The following is a 19,969-nucleotide window of genomic DNA, read 5'->3' on the forward strand; positions in this document are numbered from 1 at the left end:
AGTTTAAATGAGATAATTCATTTTAAAGTGAGGCATGTTGTTTCATTGTTATAGGAGACTATGCCATACTAAAATACAAGTATGGCTCAGGGAGACTCAATGACACACTGAAATGGAGTATATAATACCAGTAAAGTGATTTTTAAAATGTATTTGATCATTTATGTCGTCAGTTGGGTATTTTTGTGACTTTTGTTCTTATATCACAATGAAGCAAACCGTAAACTGAATCTTTACTACAACTTTTTCTCAATATCAAAAATAATCAAGTTGTGTGCATGATTTTTCTGGGAAGGAAATTAAAGTTTGAAAATCAAATGAGACAACACAATAAAAAGTATCCAAACTGGCATTTTCAGACAGTACAAATTTATACAAGAATGTAGAACTGTAAATTTAGCAGCACCAAGTAATACATCTGACTGCTAGAAAATGTACATAACTGAACTTATTACAAAACAAAACAGTCTTATCTGGCTTTTCTTTTTAGAAAAGTGTGTTCATGCTGCAGGACTGTCCGTCTACTCTCAACATTTTCATCAAACTTGTTTAAATAACAAAAAAAACATGTTAATTATTTCAATGTGATGCAACATTTGACAGTGGAACAACTTTTAACATTATGCAATCTCCATCTTTCAACAGAAAAGTATGGTTAAAAAATAGTCTGTTCAAAACTAACACTGTTCATCCTCACATAAAATGCAAAACTGCGTAAATCCTTTTCCAATGTTTTTCTTCAGGTTGCTGTGCTGTAGAATCCTTTCCAAGTCCAGCAAAAATGTATTCGAAATATCCATGTTCAAGTCAGTCCTTTCACGCTCAGTTGCACGAAAAGCCGATGGCCATTGTGTCAGTAAGACGAGCTGTGATTGACTGCCGTCTTTGAAAGTTTATGACCCGTCAGGGCCGTTGATGGGGTGGTCGAGTCACAAACAGAAGGTTCTGACTGCCGGACCACCACGTCCAGCTCGGTGATGAAGAGTTTGAGGTCCTCCAGGCAACGATCGCGGATCTCCCCGAGGTTCTCTCTGAGGGGAACCTGGAGCTGCTTCTCCAGGTTGGGGTCTTTAGCCACCAGCATCTTTACCACCATGCCAAACGTCTCGCAGTCTTGCTGATACACCTGGAAGTGGACAGGAATATGTTGATTTAAAAAAAAAAAAAAAAAGTATATAGGGTTTGACAAAGTTTACAACCATTTGTATGCAAATTTTAAAACTTAAATGTCAACAGGCAAATGTCAAAACCTAAAAGAGAAAAGCTCTTAAATGAGGAGACGAAAAGTTGTTTCCTTCCTGCTAAACCTGGCGCCTAGGTGTAAATATTCCGGTGTCAATGAGCCCAAGCTGATCATTCTGGTGTCAACACACGTTACGTAGTGTCAAAAGATAAACACTTCTCTTCTCAAGTTTAATAAGGGCCCTTTATATAGGACGCTGTGGCACAAGAAGCAATAAAATCCCACTTTAGTGGCTTCTCACAGGCTTAGAACAGGTGTTAGAGGGACAATGAGGAAGATGTGCTGGAATCTTGTTTGGGAGCTGCTATTTCACACAGACTCTCAAATGTCTCATAAAACAAAAAGGGGAGCCCTCGGCTTCCACGTAAAGAGGTTCGATTTCGAGACAGGTTTCCAACTCTGGAGCTGACCATTAATTTCCAGAGGGGAAAATAACAGTCAACCAAACTGATGGTAATATTTTGTATTTGTCAGTTACCAAGTCCTTTGTGCAGTCTGTCTCTCGCTAGTATCCTGTTGCCCCTCCATTATTGCTATCTAAAATTACAATTTCCCAACAATAAATAATAAAATACACATCACATGTGAGGACCTTTTTCTAATTGGACAGTGTGATGCTCTGTTTCTATAAAAAGATGGCAAAGACTTCTGAAACGCATCTCAATTTCTCTGTGGAATGCTGCTCTCTCTGTTTCTTTTTTCCATCATTACACTATTTCATGACTCAGTTTTTCTCTCTAGTCAGTCTCTCTGTACCTCGTTTGCATCTTGGTCAATTATTTGCCCTGACTAAGTAGAAGTGAATCAACCCACCAATTGGGCAACATATTAATTGGTGCCGCAGGCGGGTTTTGTGCGAATCTGTGCCTGTACACGAATGCCTGTGTGCATAAAATTAGGCCTGAGAGGGGTGAGTTTCAGTCATTCACCGGATACCAACGCTGGCTTCTGTGCTGCGGGGCGTCTGACCTCACCGGCTTATTTATAGCTTTTCACAATGTTCCTGGAACGCAGCATGTTTGAGTAGAGGACAGATAGCAAATGAAGATCTGCTGTCAAACTGAGTTCATGTACTTGGCAACAACAGTCCAGAACCTGCATACAAACTACAATGTGTCGACTGTATGAAAGCTGAGGTGAACAAAATCAGTGTGAAGATAAAAACCCATATCCGAAAACCATGTTCCTAATATTACTATGATGAGTCTTTACTGAAAATGACCTCTGCTGAGGGAATTAGACCGGCATCTCTTTATGCAACCATGATGAGGGCTCCTTAGCCGTCTCCCTCTTAAACATCAGCAACAAACGAACAGTATTTGTTCCGTTCTTCATCATAAGGTAACCTGAATCTAACAAATTGGAATTTGTGGTGAACTTGAGGATACAAACTGTTACAGGAAAGTGTGCTTAGGTAAAATGAACACATTCTGGGTGCATGTACATCGTCATCTACGATAAATGATCAAGTGGAAGAAGTTACGCAGGCAGAATCACAAAGCTGTTAAAAAAGCAAAGCCCTGATAGCTCTGGGCTGAAATTAGTACGTCACTCTGCCTTTTAATATCTTATCAACGTCCTATGGTCTCTTTCAACAGCTGATAACAGTGAATTTATTCACCAGCTTTTCAGAGGAAGAATTCAATCAAGTGTGCTGACAACAACTTCTCTGAAAACAGGGAAAGTCGTTCATAGATAACAATGTGCTGAAAATGGACTTCCTGTATTTAAAACGCACGTCCTGAGATCCCTCCCTTGTTATCCAATCAGGAAGGAAAAAGGCCAGTACTTGACTTTGGGTGGAGTTGGTCCAGAATCGTCTCTGCTTCGAACAACTTATTTCAACTATATTATCGATAGCCAGTTAATTAAAGCAGGGATTCAGGGTGGGCCCTGCCTGGCTCCAAAACAGGGCGAGAGTGGAAGAGTTGGGGCCTCAGTCCAGTTCTGGCATCTTTGTCCCAAAGAAAGAAAAAAAAAAAAAAAGAACAGTCTGACTTTCTGTCTTGTAGCTAAATATATTTAGATTCCTCACCAAATGAAATAAAACTCCCTTAGTATCACAGCGTGACCTATGAGGAGTAAAACTTAATACCCTTTATTGCCTCTCATGCCTTGTCACTCACTATAACCAGTTAGTCTGTACTGCAGCCAAAGTCAACTCTGACAATGAGGGCGGTTTCAGGTTGAATTTCAGCGGACCAATTTCACTTAGCTACACAAACACACTGTGAGGCATGGGTATAATACGGCCCGGCACGATGTCTGGCCGACGACGGAAAGTTCAGCTTTGGATCTGTGAAAAGTGTAGAGACAGTTAGTGAGAAGCTACTGGACTGGAGTGTGTTTGTGTCCATGTGTACCGAAGAGATGGCTAGACCAGATTGAGAGGAGAAAGCCAAACATCTGGCTGACACTTGTCAAGAGGCTAAACAGTGCCTACTGCGACTTTGTCCGAATTAAATGCGTTTAGCTGTGTGTTGTGGGCACGGTGGGAAATTAATACCAGCCAGCAGACAAGTGCTTACTGTATACGTTTTCCAGCGGCTGGTTGGTTTTGTCTGCCGGCTTGGCAGGTAACCAGCTGTCATGTGAAAGCAATTCTCTCAGGTTTTGATTAGCGTTTTTTAAAAAAGGTTCAAGTCTTTACCAATAAACAAGAACGGGCAAAATGTGACTAAACTTTGATTTCTGACCGGGTTGTCTGTGACAGAAATGAGGCTGAATTAACTCCCAATCATTACTAAACAAGCCAGCCTTTCATGACAGAGGCAACCTTCATGCACATGGTCTGAATATCACAAAAGCCAAAAGAAAGGGACAGGAGGAGGAAAAATGCTGATAACCATCAGTTGCTACTGACAATTCCAAAGAATCTGAAATCCTGGAAAGACAAACTGAAACTTCATATCCCTGTGAAAATGGAGTACACTGTTCCCTCTGGGTTTTCATTCTAATCTACTCTTTCCAGTCCTTAAGTCCATGACTAACGTCTGCAGATTAAAACAAGAGGGCATGAGCTATGCAGACAATGGAAACATGACAAATTATTCTTGACATTGTAGTTATTTCCCAAAACGCACACCATATGCAAGGACCTGAAATTATGAAATAAAGCTCACACAATAGAACATGGGAACGTGGGGCAACACAGATGGAGAAGAAGGAGGCTATAAAACAGGCCAGAAGCTGCAGCGTCAGCAACAGCGCTAGAACCGCCTATAGGCTCTGTGGCGCAGCTCAACGTGAGAGCGCAGTGTGCGCTCCAGGGCAGACTTGGCTCGGGTTTAATGGTCCCAGTAAAGCAGCGGTAGCGCTCACTGGTGCAGGAATGGCCTTCATTAGATGAGCAGATCTGGGACCTCTAGCCTAGGGTGGTTTTAGCTCTGCTAAGCTTTCGATTTATTGTATGCCCAAATCTATACCATGCCTAGAAACTTGTGTTTCTGCTTTCGTTTATGTGTTCCTGTGTAATGCCCTAGTGTTCTAAATCTCTGTGTGCGGGCCTTTTTAAAAAATGTATATAATGTTTAGACGTAAAGATGAGTCAAACGCAGAGGAGTTGTGATGTTTGAGCCATGTGGGATATTAATCTAGTTGAGGGTCTAATGAGCAATTGTTGTAGTTATGCCAGTCAGGATGGGAGATTGGCAAGAGCCACCAGGAAAACTGTGATAAATTTGGCAACCAGCTACTTTGGCAGATAATTAACCATCATTCTGCTCTAAACCTGACGTCTGGCTGTCAAATGGCTGGTGGAGTTTAGGATGTGCACTGGTGGAGAGAAAAGTTAATTTCCTGCCTTGTTAGGAACATAATAGCTGGCTGTTCCAGTAATGCCTATCCAGTAAAATAATCCAGGTGTGAGTCAGCGAAGTCCAGGCCACCATATGAATTGGATTGTTTGCCAAGCCTATGGTGCGTACTATGCAAGCACCAGGTTGACGTTTATAGAGAAGTCCTACAAATTAAAAGCTTGTCATGAGGATTGTAAATGCAGTAATTTTCCAAAAAAAAGGGCAACTGAGAGCCACTGGAACAAAATGTATTATATTAATCTCAAACGGAGAGGTTGTCATCTTTAATCAGATCATGCTAAAAAAATATTAGCATTACTTTTGATGAAGCTACGTTAATATGAGGTGCCAAAAGAAATGCTCATTTGAATAGGTGACGCTATTTTAATGCGGAACTGCTTGCCGAATCATTTCATCACTCAACCCCTTCACGTCAGTAGTTCAAATGAATGTAAATGGGAGTTGGACCGGTACCTTCTCTATCTCCTGAGCTTTGGCTGCGATGGCGAGGGCTTGTCGCTCTTGAAAGTTGTCTGGAGACGACTTTCGGCTCTCCTCTACGACTGGAGCTGCCAGAGGCTCCTCTTTTTCTCCTTCTGGGGGATGGTTCTCCTCCTAAAAAAAGGTAGAGAAGAAAGAGAGCAGTCTGAGTCACTACTCAGAGGATGCAGAGAAGTGAGCAAAGATCTCACAGCATGACAGAAACGAAGTTTTGTTAAACCATGAACCGTATTAGCAGATAACTACAGAAGTGGCAAAAACTTTAATAAACATTTTAAAAAGCGTACTTTTACTGCAAAGTTGACAGAAATGACAGCAATATCATGGAGAGAATGGGAAGGAATGTGAACGGATGTAGGTCAGCAACTCAAAGCCAGTGCAGCGCTATGACCTGACCTACTGACTGTTTAACTTTACAGGAACGATGTGGTTGATGAGGCGTACCAAAGGATGAAGCTCAGCTTCTAAAGCCGAAAAGAGTGTATACTCTGGTACGTCTCCAACTAGTCAAAGAATAAGGGATTCATAGGAATTACAGCACTAAGAAGCTGTAGCTCGTATGCCATATTCATCCCAACAGATGTGGATCTTCATATCGTGCACTGTTATCATTACTTAGCATATTATGACTAAAACCTCCCGGCTTAGCGTTGCACTCATTTTTCAATGTAAATTGTAGAATCTGATACTTCGGCTGTTTTTATATCTTAAAAGGAAATCTGGCTCGGCGAGCCATGATGAGCCACCTAATGGATAGATTGGAAACTCCAGTGCCCATAAGTATAAATGTGAAAGCCAAAAGAAAGAGCAAAGGGGAGAAATGAGGCAAACTTGGATCACCGCTCAATTTCTTTTGCTCATTTCCTGATATTATTAGAGTTTGAAGGCCAGGGAGCAGAACTGCCCAGCCATGACTAAAGTCCACTCATACATTACGGGAAAAGTCATAATATCAAATCTCTTGATGACTGAGGAAAGAAGTCACAGGGGATGGGACATCTCAAAGCCGAGTGTGGTCTGAAATAAGAAAGGCACAACTCATAAAGCAATTATTCCTCGGTCCAACTCTCTCCCTGAAGCTATGCTCGGGAGGAATCCAGTGTGTACGCTTGTAAATGTGCGTTCGTCAGTGTTCAGCCTCAGAAAAAAATATTCCTGTCTGAGTCTTTTACTTCAACTCACTGGGCACAGCCCCACCTGGAAGGGATGTTAGAAAGCTTGGCAGATAGATGTATATACAAACTGGACCAAAATGAAATGTCCCCAGCCATGGGGAACTGGTAATCTCTTTTCAATGCACAAAAATAAATAAATAAAAAAGGTTATTAGACCTAAAGAACTTGAGCTTGGTCTGGTGAACCATGATTTGGCCGTTCAAGACTGCTGTGGATTCTGAATTAGTTTAACAAATGATCATTGTCGTTTGTTGGAGTATTTTTCTTACTCCCACTGGTAACTTGCCGTGCACATTCGTGGGAAGATAAACATTTTAGAGTAACAGCCTCAGGATCAATTTGCAAGAGCTACTTTTTTTTTAGGCTCATCCTTGTGCAATGATGTTCAAACTAGACTCACTGCCTCGCGGTTTTATGCATCCGCCTAACCAGTTATGCTGCAGTGATTACCTCATCATGTTATCCTATCAAAAACATCTGTGTGAAACTGTCATAATTAGCATATACATTCTGGAGCCAAAAACATGTTTTGTGAGGTCACAGTGACCTTTAACTACCAAATCATAATCAGTCCAGAGTGGACGTTTGTGCCAAATTTGAGGAACTTTGCTCAAGCCATCCCTTAAATATCACGTTCGGACGGACAGACAGCCTGTCAACCAACTCTGGCCAACATACATACAGAGAGAGAATAGTAACCAACAGCTTGAGATAATCCTAATCATACGCCTGTATCTTCATGGGAGAATAATGTCTGGACCAAATTCAATAGCAATTATTGGACAGTCGTTGAGATGTTTCACTTTGAACAATGAATGTTACGGTTATCATGGCGCTACAGAAAAAGTGCTCGTGGTCCTTTGCCCTGTTCGTATCACCAAATCTCAGCAACTATCCTGGTATGTTACTATCCTGCGTAGGGATGAAACCTTCTGGCGACCTTTTCAGTTGCAGGTTATGCTCTCCTTCCACTGCTCCACCATGGCTCGAAGCCACAGCCGGAGGGGCTCTTTAGATTCCCTTCTCCGTCTGGGATGGCTCCATGGAGCCTGCGTGCATGTTTGTTGAATCCCCACAGCAGGCGGTGGCCGGGGCCTTAAGTGCAAGCTTTACTGGGGGCACGGGCCTTTCATCTTGGCCAAGGTTACGGGTTTGTGCCCCCAGAACCCAAAGAAACAATGCACCACAGGCTAGATCAAACAGCAAAAAGCAGCTGTGTGCATCAGTGTGTGTGGAGGGGTGGGGCTCTTAGTGCAACTTTCATCACAGCGGTTGATTGGGTGGTGGTGGGTGGTTCTTACAAAAATGCACATAAAAAAAAGAAAGCAACAGACTAAATTTATATACTGTATCTTGTAATTTCCAGAGTAAAAAGCAAGTGCATGGATTTACAAAGACATCAAAGTGCCCACTATGCCACTCAAAAGGATGAGTAAGTGAAAAAATAAGAAATATGGCAATACTAAAATGACCTCCAGTGCTGTGAAAAAGATTTGAGGGCTGCTAATGAGATAAAGAATAAGCCCTATTAGCCATTAAAGCAGCATTTAAAGTTAAAGTTTTATAGATTGTTTTGATCTAAGTGATTTTTTTCCCATCATGACATTTTAAAGCTTTTTGCATAAAAATAAATAGTCGTAGTTTCATGTTTTCAGACTGGCTGGCAGACTGTGTGCCTTAATTTGATCTAACCAATCACAATCATCCATCCCATATTACATGAACGAGGCCTAAGATACACTAGTTGCTGAAAGGTCATCGAAGCTTTACCTGCAACGCCCCCATTACTCATCAATTCCTACTGACCTGCTTCATCAAGCAGACAGTCACAGCTACCAAACACAGTTAGCCATACCCTTCAACAGAAAAAAGGAGATGATTGTTCATTGTAAGCGGTGTAAACACACCCCAATGAGTTCCACAGGGAGGCTAGTCAGGGACTCAGATCTCATGATAAAACTGTGACTTGGCTACCGAGTTAGCCTCCTCCCTTCTGGGTGGCCGCAGCCAGACGCATTGCGCCTAATCACATCTGATTCTATTTACACTCCTCTGCATAGTTGGAGATGGATGATATCAGCAAAACAAGTTATTATTTGCAAAACAGGCTAGCGGGATCTACATTCAATACTTACTCAAAACAGTAAAAGTGTTTTTTTTGTGTTTTTTAAAAGAGCACTTTAAAAAAGGAAGCACGGCTCATACTTTTGTCGACACTTGAGCCCTTTTCCCTCCATTGCTACAAGTTCTTGTGATTGAAGTCTGCTTACAGCACAGGTAAACAAAGCCGGCCCGATGGCTTTTATGCTCTGCGTGAGGGCCACTTTAAAACCCATTAACATACTTCAATGGGACTAAACACTTATTAGAAGGATGGAATTTAAGAAGTTCCAGATGCATCCTGTTGTACAGTGACAAAGGCGAAGCCCACAATATATATAATAAAATAGAACAGTAATTTTGGGACTGAATTCCTGCATTTCAAATTTAAGAAAAAAAAGCAAAGGCTTGTGTTGTGTTCCTGTTCCAAGCACACAAAAAAACAACTGCAGTATGGTACCTTGTTGGAGGTTGCGCTGTGCGGGGAGCCTTCTCTTGAAAGGCCGGGAATTTTGTCTGGAGAAGAAAGAAAAAAAAGACAACAAAAAAGTGAGACTTGAGTGAGGCGCAAAAAAACATGAGAAAAGATTTAGAATGAGAAAAAAAAAGAGGTAGGAGGGGGGAACAAGTACACATTTCAGTGGAAAAAGGACAATTAGTAGATCTCAAAGTGAGTATGTGTTTATGGTAATCAAGGCTCTGTCAAGGTGTTGATGTTTAGATCCGATCCAGACGGGTACCGAGGCGAGAACATCTGGAAAAATCAAGTCAGATGCTCCAAACTCCAAATCGACCGGACACAGCCTCCTCTCACACGTCTCAATTGTCCTACCAATTTTCCTCTTGCAGTCCATCCGGGGCTTTGTAACTGACCAATCAAGTCGATTAACAACCACCGACTCCGAGAACCCTGCTATGAAACAAAAACACCCCGAAGTGGAGGCTGTGGCTTCAGGAATATCCATCAGACATCCTATACCCGTTCCCCTCTTGGTCCACACACACACGACCTGGTGGCATCTTTATGAGACGTGACAAAGTGGCAGACAGAGCGGAGAGGAAGGCTGGCTGCTGGACACGTTACGAACCACTCTGCGTCTCTCAGGTTACCCAGCCTGGGAATAGGTTAAGTTTAACGAGTGTAACCTTTGTATATTTCTGAAACAAACCCACTGCTTGTAATTTCATCTCGTCCTCCTGGATTTGCATTGAAAAAAAGTAGCATTTGAAAGAAAATGGCACAGAGAATGTACCATGTAGGGGCAGTGCTTAAATGTAATGGTAAAACCACTGCCAAACGTTCCGATCCCAGCTCCAACCATACTGAACTGGACTTACATTTTGGTCTTCCTATAAAGAAAGGTTTTCTCGGAGCAAGATGACATCTAAGGTCACTGGCTGTGTCCATTAGAACGAGGCATTCTTATCTCATAGCAATCTAGCAAGAAAACTCATTGCCCTAATACAACACAATCAATGTTATGTTCTCCTTTGAGGAGGTTGGGATCAAACATTTTGAACATAAGCAGCAACACTATTTTGTCACATGACAAGTACTTCTAAGGTGTAAAAAGCATCAATCAAATGACATTTAAAAAGGAGAGAAGGCTGGCCCTGAAGATGGTAGCAGACCTAAAACAACTCTTTGCCACTGAGAAGTTCGAGATGAATAAAACATGCAGAAAACAAAAAGGTTACACTAGCGGTCATGCATTTTACAGTCCAGTTAATCAAAGCTGTATTGCTGACATGCTGGAAAATTAGCTACATAAACTTGGCACAGTAAATGTCAAATATCAGTCAAATAATTGAGATGAAAAATAAACCTGTAATGCAAACAGGCAGTAAAAGAGGCCGTCTTAATTAGCATTGCCGCTGCATGTCCCAGCGCCTGCACATAAGTACTTTATACTTACATATAAATACAGCTTTGAGATGGACTGTAAAGTCTACTGTTCCTTCACACTATCCTTATCGACTGTGTTATTTCTAGAGCAGACAGTGGGGTGCTTTATGACTCGTCACTGAAGGAATAATAATATAATGTTTTAATGCTCAGTTGGTCTGGATAATTACTTTTAAAACTTCTTCTGAAAGCCTAGACATTTAAATGGCGTACATTTACAGATCAGTGTAGGAACCATGGAAAGTGCCTACATACTACCACAACAGATAGAAGTAATGGTTTAGGAAGGAAAGAATCCACTACAGCAAAGTCACTACAGGGTACTAAGAAAGAAACTTAAGAATTCATGATGCAACTTACTTCAGACCTGAGTGAAACAATGTCAGTGTCAAATCTGCCATCTATGTTTATTGTGGTCAGAATTCTTTTGGTAAATTATTGAGGGGTAATATTATACTTGATTATATTCTGTATGTTTAAACTGGATTTCAAATTGATTTATTCTGTCCTCTATCCTTGCATCCTTCTCATGACTTTAGAGGGGCAGACATCTTTCGAGTATATGAAGCCACAAGATTTCCCTCTAACATGTCTCTGAAATGACAAGGATGCAAGGAGATGTGTGAGGAACAACACATCTGCTCACGGTCACCCAGGTCCAAGCTTGTTCACATGGCTCAATGTACAGACCCAAACTTTCATGTCCACTCTGTTGAGGAAAGAGCGCCCCCCAAAGGGGTTCAGAAACCCCCTCTGGACCGTCCACATCTGAAAAGCCAGCCAGCCAGATTATCAGTCATGGATAAGACAGTAAAATAAAAGAGGTCTTGACAATAAATGTACATTTTTGGGGGTGACTGTCCAGAACTAAACACCCGATCTGTAAGGAGCTAAATCATCGTTTTAAAATGGCCTCGATCAATAAACGAATCATGACTGAAGTTGCAACAGCAGGCAGTGACTATGAATGTTTGGCTTCATCTTCCTAGTTATTGTCTGTATTGATTTTACATACTCTTGTCCTGCTGTGAGGGAAACGGCAGGCTCTTGGCTCTGTCTGGCGAGTAGCTTCTGCTGCTGACGCTGGAGCCGGAGCGACTGTGGGGGGAACGGACCACCTCGCGGCGCACAGGAGAGCGCTCTCTGAGTGGAGGGAACGGGGCTGCCTTTCTCCTGAAGGGGTCTCTATCCTCCCTGGAAAAGAAAAGGACAAAATTAGCCCGTCTTTCCCATCTGACAAAACTAGTCACGGACCAGATGTTGCAGTCCACACAAGTACTTGTCCCTTTCCTCTTTTTTTGCAAACACAGCACAACACTGCCATCTAGCATTGAGGAATAAACACCTGCAAGATTTTTACTTGAACCTTATGTGTTTTCGCTAATCACACACTTCCTCTGTGACTAAGCTGTATACAATTGGCCAGTGATTACACATGAATGCCCTACGCAGTGATTAAGCATGCATTTAGTCGTACCCTCTGTCCAGGTTGAGGATGGCTTGCACTAGTGTGTCTTCCCCGCTCTCTGGGAGTGATCGGGCCGCTGGGTAGACGCCCTGGTTTCGCACGTTGTGAGGAGGCGGTGGTGGCGGTGGCGCACGGGCGCTAAGGGAATAAATACACATTTACGTTGTTGTGAGTTGCGGATACATACTGTAAGCATGGCAACCAATAATGTGGTCAGAAATGTATTTAGGGTATGGGTTGCCTCACAGGGATGTGGACCCTGAGGCCCCATCACAATTGATTAGCCTGTTCTTCTTCCACAAGCAAAAAAAGTCTTTAAAAATAATATTGAGAGGCAAGCGCGTCACACTAGCCAAGTATATATATGACTTTACACACAACACATTACCACATAAGCGGTGGAACTAATCCAATAGCCAGATGATATCTAAAAATGTAGACTAAACCATTTCAGTCGCTTCAGTTCAGTCAGGATCATCACCTGACTTCAAACATGTATCCGGTTTGAACAACAGTCTGGCTTAGATATAGCGGATCATCTTCTACAATATAATTAATGCTGAGGCATGAGAGAAAAAAAAGATTTAAAAAAAGAACGGTGACAGATTTTGTGATTGCTAACGGAGCAACAAGTCTTCTAAATATTGAATGTGAAGACACAGGTTTTAAATGATTTGCTATATCAATGTTTAGTGTCTGTTGGTGGCCACAAGGTAATATAATACTCAACTGTGTGGAGCATTTTGTTTGTGCTTCACAATAACAAAACATTCTTGAATGGAAAAATAAACATGTCCATGCATTGAGCAAAACCTTTTACCACTCCCTGTATGCCTCACCTCGCCACCACGTCTCATTCTCAAGCGACCTCTGACCTTGACCCACACCAAACCCACCAATCAACAGGCCGGAACTGACCTTGGTGCCCTTTCACAACTCTAAATGTTTGTGCGGAATGAAGGCCTTCATTGCCCTGTCTGCCTGCTAAGTGGCGAATCTTGTGTGACTTTCTGTCCTGTCCTGCAACTGTGTACAACAGTGCATGATTAAGATTGGCCCCCGACCAACTTTCAGTGTTGATACTACTGAGGGGATGTCAGATGGAATAATTGAATGCGTCACTCGACACTGGACGACATGAAAAGGCTGCAGAGTATCCAGTATCGTGGTGGGTTATATTATCTTATTTCACCTCTTTGTTGTCACATTAACTCTAATATATATTTAGTTTTGGCACAGTCAAACTGCACAGGTGTGGTGTGAAAACCTAATCAACGTTCTCAATAACCAAGAAGGATGATTATATATTAAAAGATGCTATTCTTCTGAAGCAAATTAATGGGTGAATGTTTAGTTTTCCGAAAAAGAGAGATTTGTGTTGCTATGGGAAGGGATACATTTTGCAGTCCAATCTGTAGCCCAACTAAAGACACTGTTCAACAGTAGGTAAGCAGAGGTGGGTCTAAAATGAAAGAGTGGAGCAAGGTGCTCACATAGACCAGAAGCATTAGGAATAGGGTGAGACAGGCCAATATGGGTCAGGGCAGACCTTGATTTATAATTGCTGCTATTTAAACAAAGATTTAAAACGCATACTGAAAATAGAGGCCTGCCCCTGCAGCAACCCCTTCTGAGCTAATTAAAAGAAGTAAAACTTAGTGGACTACAGAAGTCCATAGAAACAGTCCCTTGCTATCCACAGTGATAACACCCAAATCTAATGAGTGGTTTTACATTTGAAAAATGGTTTAGTAGCTCGCTATGGTATTTTTTGGAAGAAATATTAGCTGCAGTTTACCCAAACTCCAAAGGCCGTCCTCCTGCGTGCGGGTCCTCCCTGGGCCCTCTGTAAGGGTAGTCCTCCTATACAATAAAGAAATTGTAAATCATAAGATTTGATTATGTCTTAAAATATAGACGTTACGGAACTTGATTGAAAATAATCAGTCTGAAATGCCAAACAATGATGAAAGTTTTGATTTTAAAATGTTTGTGTAACTTTCATACATATAAACTTGCCCATGAAAAGCTCTTGTAATATTATCTAATGTATTCATGACCATCAAATTGATATTTATGGATGCAATTATATCATTTTAAGTGAATTTTAGAACATCAAGGATATGTCACTATGTTAGTTAATCAGCTATAATGATTAACAAAAAACTTAAGCAAAAAGGGAAGGCCTGAAAATATTTAAACTTGAACCTTCAACCATAGCGCCCTCAGCTGGCCAATTATGAGTGTAGATATCAAACCAACAATATTAACATGATAGGCAGTTGTAATGTCTGCAGCATGTTTAAAACCTTTTGTTGTTAATGTATGTACAGTTATTAAGTATGATGCATGTAGTAGTATTAATATTATTAATTAACAAAGACACCAAAAAAACATCTGTGTGGCGAGTTTGTTTAGCAATGCAACTCAATTACTTTGTAAAGGGGCAGCATTTAATATTCCTGAGACTTCTGCTGTGAATGAACATCTTGTTTGTAACTATTTATTGTTTTGCTTTTTCTGTGAACTCAGCTTGTTTTGCCCTCCTGTCATGTTCTGGTTGTATTTATGTTTTCGCCATTTATGTTTGCAATATATTTCATATATTATTATATATTGTATTTTTACGACTTTCGTCAACTTATGCTGTTTTAAAATAAATGTGCTCTATGAATAAAATAACGTTGAAACAACCAACTTTCCTTCTGAGGAAAGTGAGTCTTTGAAAGTTCCTCACAACAATGTTCATTTTATGACATTCATGTTCTCACCCTCCTTGCAGGTGGCACAGCTCTGCGTTCAGCAGAGAAATGAACGTTGTCCCCATGGTAGCCCCTCTGATCTTCATGATAATTTCTTGGGCCTCCATTTGGAAAAAAGCGTGGACCTCCTTCGTATTCGTACCCGCCACGGCCGTAGTCGTCCTCCGGTCTGTTAAAGGGGCCCCTTCTCTCCGAGGGCCCAGCTGCCCGTGGGTAAGGACCCTGCCAGGATGGTTACATTCAATGATTTCACACTTCCATATAAACCTTTTCCCAAATTGTTGTTGGGGGAACTCATGTTTTGTACATTTTTACTTAGAGGTGTCGGTCAGCTAAAAGTACTCACAACCCATCTAAGAAGTCTTAAGGTGGGTTAGGAGTACTTTAAAAGCTGTGGTATTCTTTATGAGAACTAGTTTGTACGACGTGTCGTCTGACCACATCGAGAAAAAAATTAAATTTTTTCATAACCATTATCAAAGAAATATGCAATTGAAAGAAGTATTGTAGTGTTTGGCCATATTTTAGCCCTCCTTCACCAAATAATGTATACAGGCTACTTGGAAGACAAATATTTCTACCTACTCGTGTATTTATGTGCCGACACTATTCACACACTCACCGGTCTCTCTGCCAAAAAGCGATCATCATACGCCTCTCGTATACTCCTGTCTCTCCTGTACGTCACTGCAAAAAGGCAGACAATGAGATATGCTAAATGTTTGTACATGCAACTGTACAGAAACTAGTTTGTATTGTTTATTTTGTGGTACCACATGTACCACAAATAAAACAATACCAACTAGTTTCTGTATTAATTGACATTGTGTTTGTTCATGTCAACTTCTTCAGACAGCAGTATTCCAGGAAAACACATTATTACTATCTATAGACAAGACCATACAATGCTATTTTATCTGATGACAAACAAGGGACTGGACAGAACATTGCTCAAATAATTTTGGTTTTGGCCTCAGTCAGGTGTACACTGCAAAGATGATGATGATAATAATAATAATAATAATAATTTTATATTGCATCTTTAAAAACAAAGTTTACAAAGTTACAAAGTTTACTGCTCTACAGAGAAGCAAGGCATAGACATAACTTAAATACCGATAAACAAAAAAGGCCATATCATAAAAGGTAATGAATACAACAAAACCAAACAAATAACCAAAAAGAGCAAATGGAATAGAAAACAAATAAATAAAATATACAAACAAAAACACATGAACAAAAAAAACGGCATAATAGATCATAAAAGGACATTATAGGACAACATCACTTAAAAGCAAGTCTATAAAAATGTGTTTGAAGAAGTGATTTAAAAGACGTTACTGATTCTGGAAGGCCTTATCTCCTCCGTCAGGTCGTTCCAAAGTTGAGAGGCCCTGATGGCAAAACCATGGTTACCCTTTGATTTAGGGCTCGACTTTGGAATGTCCAGGAGGGCCCCACCGGAGGATCTAAGGCTGCGAGTTGGCTCATATGGCGTTAACATTTCAATAATGCAGCTCGGGCCAGACCCAGGACGGCCTTAAAAGTGATCAACCAAATCTTAAAAATCAATTCTAAAACCAACCGGGATCCAGTGGAGAGAAGCCAGAACTGAAGTAATGTGATGTTGTCTGTTAAAACCAGTAAGAAGCTTATCTGCTGCATTCTGGACCAGTTGGAGATGGGAGATTGAGTTGTGTAAGGAGTGAGTTGCAGTTATCTAGTCTAGAGAAAATGAGTGCATGAATGACTTAATCCAGGTCAGAGTGTGACAGTATGGGTTTGAGTCTGGTGACGGTTCTTAGTTGTTGTTGTTGTTTTTAATCTGTGTTTCAAAGTTTATTAAGTGTCGAACATAAGTCCCAAGTTTCTAGCAACATGAGCAAGATGAACACCATAGAAATACTCTGAATTATTGCATCTATTTTTGTTAGAACTCTTTAGGTAGTAAGTAGTGTTATTTATTGTGTCGTCGTCCTCGTGTAAATCAAAACATTGTTAAATACATGTACTGTAAAAGGCAAAGGTTAATCAACAACTTACTTTTGGATTCAATGACCTCTGAGAATCAGGGTGGTGGAGAAAATACAATCTTCAACCAAATCTGTAAAAAGATTGGTAAAATGAATAAATAAGAACAATCTTAAGGCTATACACATGGCATACGTGTTCATGCAACCGTTTGCGGATAATCCTCATAATAAAGCCTATAACCTTTTATCAGATATTCCAAAAACTAAGATCCAATAGGGAGGACTGCTGGACCAGGAGATGAGATTCAGCAGCTGAGCTGGCTGACGTTTCCCTCTGCAGAACAGCCCGACGGATGAGTGGATGTACGTTTGACCAATAACACCACATTACACACCAGCTTAATAACACCCGACCGAGGAGTTAAAAAACACTGCAATATATGCTCCTATTGTGAATCAACCACTAACGACTGTAGCTCCACGTAGGACGGACAGCTAGCCTCGCTAATTAGCTAGCCTCCATTTATGCTGCAAACATTTGCACGTTTTATCTAATCTAAGAGCACGTTAACTAATCTATGCCAACATACAACACCACACACAACTATTTACAGCCCGCTGTCGCATCTCCAAGATAAATACGTGTTGAATAACTAACATGAAAAGGTCCTTTATTCCACACAAATTCAGAAAACAGTCTCACCTTCTACTAGCTTAGCCTTCCGCTGTAGCTACATAGAGAGCTTCTGCTTTATTGGTCGAGATTGAGCATGCGTCATAAAGATGCGACATACGGACATGGCGTTTGTTTCTTTTTGCTAAACATTAATTTCATACAAATCTACTTTTTGAAACACATTAACGTTTATTTAAACGGTGGCAGCTGTGTTGGTAAGTCATTTGGTTAATGTGTGCTGCTGCTTGCAGCTGCGTAAAAAACGTGTAACGCGACATAAATGGTGGACTTGCCAAACTAGCAAAGAAGCTCGTTGTGCATTCAGCTATTTTATGATCATTTGGCTTCTTGTTTTGTCTTACAGTGTGTCGTATGCGTCCAGTATGAGCGGGGGTTTGGCACCGAGCAAAAGCACTGTGTACGTGTCGAACCTGCCTTTCTCTCTTACGAACAATGACCTGCACAAGGTTAGTTCCTTCAGCGATGTTGCGGTCAGTGTTATGAAATGTCAATAACGCTTTTATTGTGCAAAAACACAAGTGGGACTCAAATTCCACTGTGGTCTCTAAATCCAGGCAACGTCCTTACTGAAACACAACTTTGTCTCATTTCAGCTATTCACCAAATATGGAAAAGTTGTCAAGTAAGTAAACGTCTTTCTCATAGTTAAGAGAGTTTACAAGATTATGTATATCTTAAGGCAATGTGTAAGGCAGCCAAATTAGTGAATGAATAACCCACCACATTCTATTTAAGTCTCTAAAGACTTGTAATAGGTAAACATGTTTTAAAATAGATATTAATAACTGTCACTCTACTTGCAGGGTTACAATTGTTAAGGATAAAGATACTCGCCAGAGTAAAGGGGTAGCGTTTGTTCTCTTCCTTGACAGAGAATCGGCTCATAACTGTGCAAGAGCAGTGAACAATAAACAGGTGAGTCTGTCACATTAAGACCACGAGTGTTCTCATACTTTACGCCACTGAGCACAAGCCGCTTGTTATGTTTGATATTCACTTGTCAGACTTTGAAATGTGTTTGTCTCTCAGTTGTTTGGCAGAACAGTGAAAGCGAGCATTGCCGTTGACAATGGCCGAGCAACTGAGTTTATAAAAAGACGGAACTACACAGACAAGACTAAATGTTACGAATGTGGGGTCAGTGCATATTTAACATTTTATCCTGTGAGATCAATAAATTGTTCATGAATTACAGTTGCAAGTATAATATTCTTTTCTGCCTTGAATGGAGAAGACAAATTATCCCAGAGAGAGTCTAATTTTGTGTGTTTTTAAATGAAACATGACAGGATACCGGTCATCTGAGCTACGCATGCCCCAAAAATATTCTGGGAGAGAGGGAACCTCCGAAGAAGAAAGAAAAGAAAAAAAAGAAGAAGGATGAACAACCTGAACATATGTAAGTCTTAAATATCTGATATTGTGAGATATTCCTTATGAGATTGTGCCATTTTCCTAATTCCTGCATCTTTTTCCTTTTTTATAGTGAAGAAGAAGAAGAAAGTGAAGAAGAGGGAGAGGATCCAACCTTAGATAGTCTGAGTCAAGCCATAGCTTTTCAGGTAAGTGTGTAGATATAGAAATACAAAATAAACTAAATTCAACAAAAGCAAACAAAATGTGGTCACATCTCATTGTGAAGCCAAAATGTATTTCCCCACTGCAGAACTAATAAAGGAATATCTTATCATGAAAAATGCAACATACTCACTGCCCCAAATAACATGCTATATTATAAACGTTTTATGATTTTTTTTATGGCATGCTATAGCCTTTTTATAGCACACTATACTTTGAGATTTTATGACATAGTATACTATGATCTAATTTTTCTTCTGTCTTCTGTGTCCCCCCAGCAAGCACGCATTGAGGAAGAGGACACGCAGAGAAAGCGAACACGTTTGTCTCAAGAGGAAGGTGCTCATGCTTCAACTTCCCCAGACTCTAAAAAACCAAGGATCAAAAAGAGTGCATACTTCAGTGATGAGGAGGAGCTTAGTGACTAAACATAATTATAACACACAGTTTGGACATACGTTGTGTCAAATTGTGTTTAATTTGTTTTATTACATTGTATTGTAGTTGGGATACTTCCATTTATACTGATGAACTTTTTTTTTATTTCTTCTTGTACATAAAACAAAGATTTTTTTCTGTTCCTAGAAATACTGTAGTCTTGGGTTGATTAACTGTGTTTGGTCTTTTTCCTTGTCAGTCAATAAAACCTTCTTACTGACAAACCAAAACAATTGTTGTTTGTTTGAGAATTAAATGCAGAATTGAAAAAAGAATGCTGAAGAAAAAAAGGTTGTTTACTACTTTAATTAAATAATTGTAAATTATAAAT

General features: G+C 40.4%; 2 protein-coding genes across 4 annotated transcripts; one reads left to right on the forward strand and one right to left on the reverse strand.

Annotated features, from left to right (window-relative positions):
- Positions 1-383: 383 nt before the first annotated feature.
- Positions 384-17,758, reverse strand: pphln1 (periphilin 1). 3 transcript variants are annotated; one of them, XM_068586972.1, is made up of 11 exons: positions 17,629-17,758; positions 16,996-17,056; positions 15,575-15,639; positions 14,962-15,174; positions 13,989-14,053; positions 12,200-12,328; positions 11,738-11,916; positions 11,413-11,490; positions 9,277-9,332; positions 5,515-5,655; positions 384-1,126 (listed from the first exon to the last, which is right to left on the reverse strand). In XM_068586972.1, coding segments are annotated over exons 2-11 (1,200 nt in total). In that variant the 5' UTR covers positions 16,997-17,056; positions 17,629-17,758; the 3' UTR covers positions 384-853. The 3 variants fall into 3 exon arrangements, with proteins under 3 accessions (XP_068443073.1, XP_068443074.1, XP_068443075.1); XM_068586973.1 differs by lacking the exon at positions 17,629-17,758 and adding an exon at positions 17,167-17,260; XM_068586974.1 differs by lacking the exon at positions 11,413-11,490.
- zcrb1 (zinc finger CCHC-type and RNA binding motif 1) lies at positions 17,707-19,871 on the forward strand. Its single transcript, XM_068586975.1, has 8 exons — positions 17,707-17,816; positions 17,966-18,068; positions 18,216-18,244; positions 18,426-18,537; positions 18,652-18,759; positions 18,912-19,021; positions 19,109-19,184; positions 19,479-19,871. The coding sequence occupies exons 2-8, from the start codon at positions 17,985-17,987 to the stop codon at positions 19,626-19,628; spliced, it is 669 nt and encodes a 222-aa protein (XP_068443076.1). The 5' UTR covers positions 17,707-17,816; positions 17,966-17,984; the 3' UTR covers positions 19,629-19,871.
- Positions 19,872-19,969: the final 98 nt, after the last annotated feature.

The sequence above is a fragment of the Clinocottus analis genome, unplaced genomic scaffold (genome assembly GCF_023055335.1).
Source record: "Clinocottus analis isolate CAN_PGR_092001 unplaced genomic scaffold, fCliAna1.0.p SCAF_20, whole genome shotgun sequence".
Lineage (NCBI taxonomy): Eukaryota > Metazoa > Chordata > Actinopteri > Perciformes > Cottidae > Clinocottus > Clinocottus analis.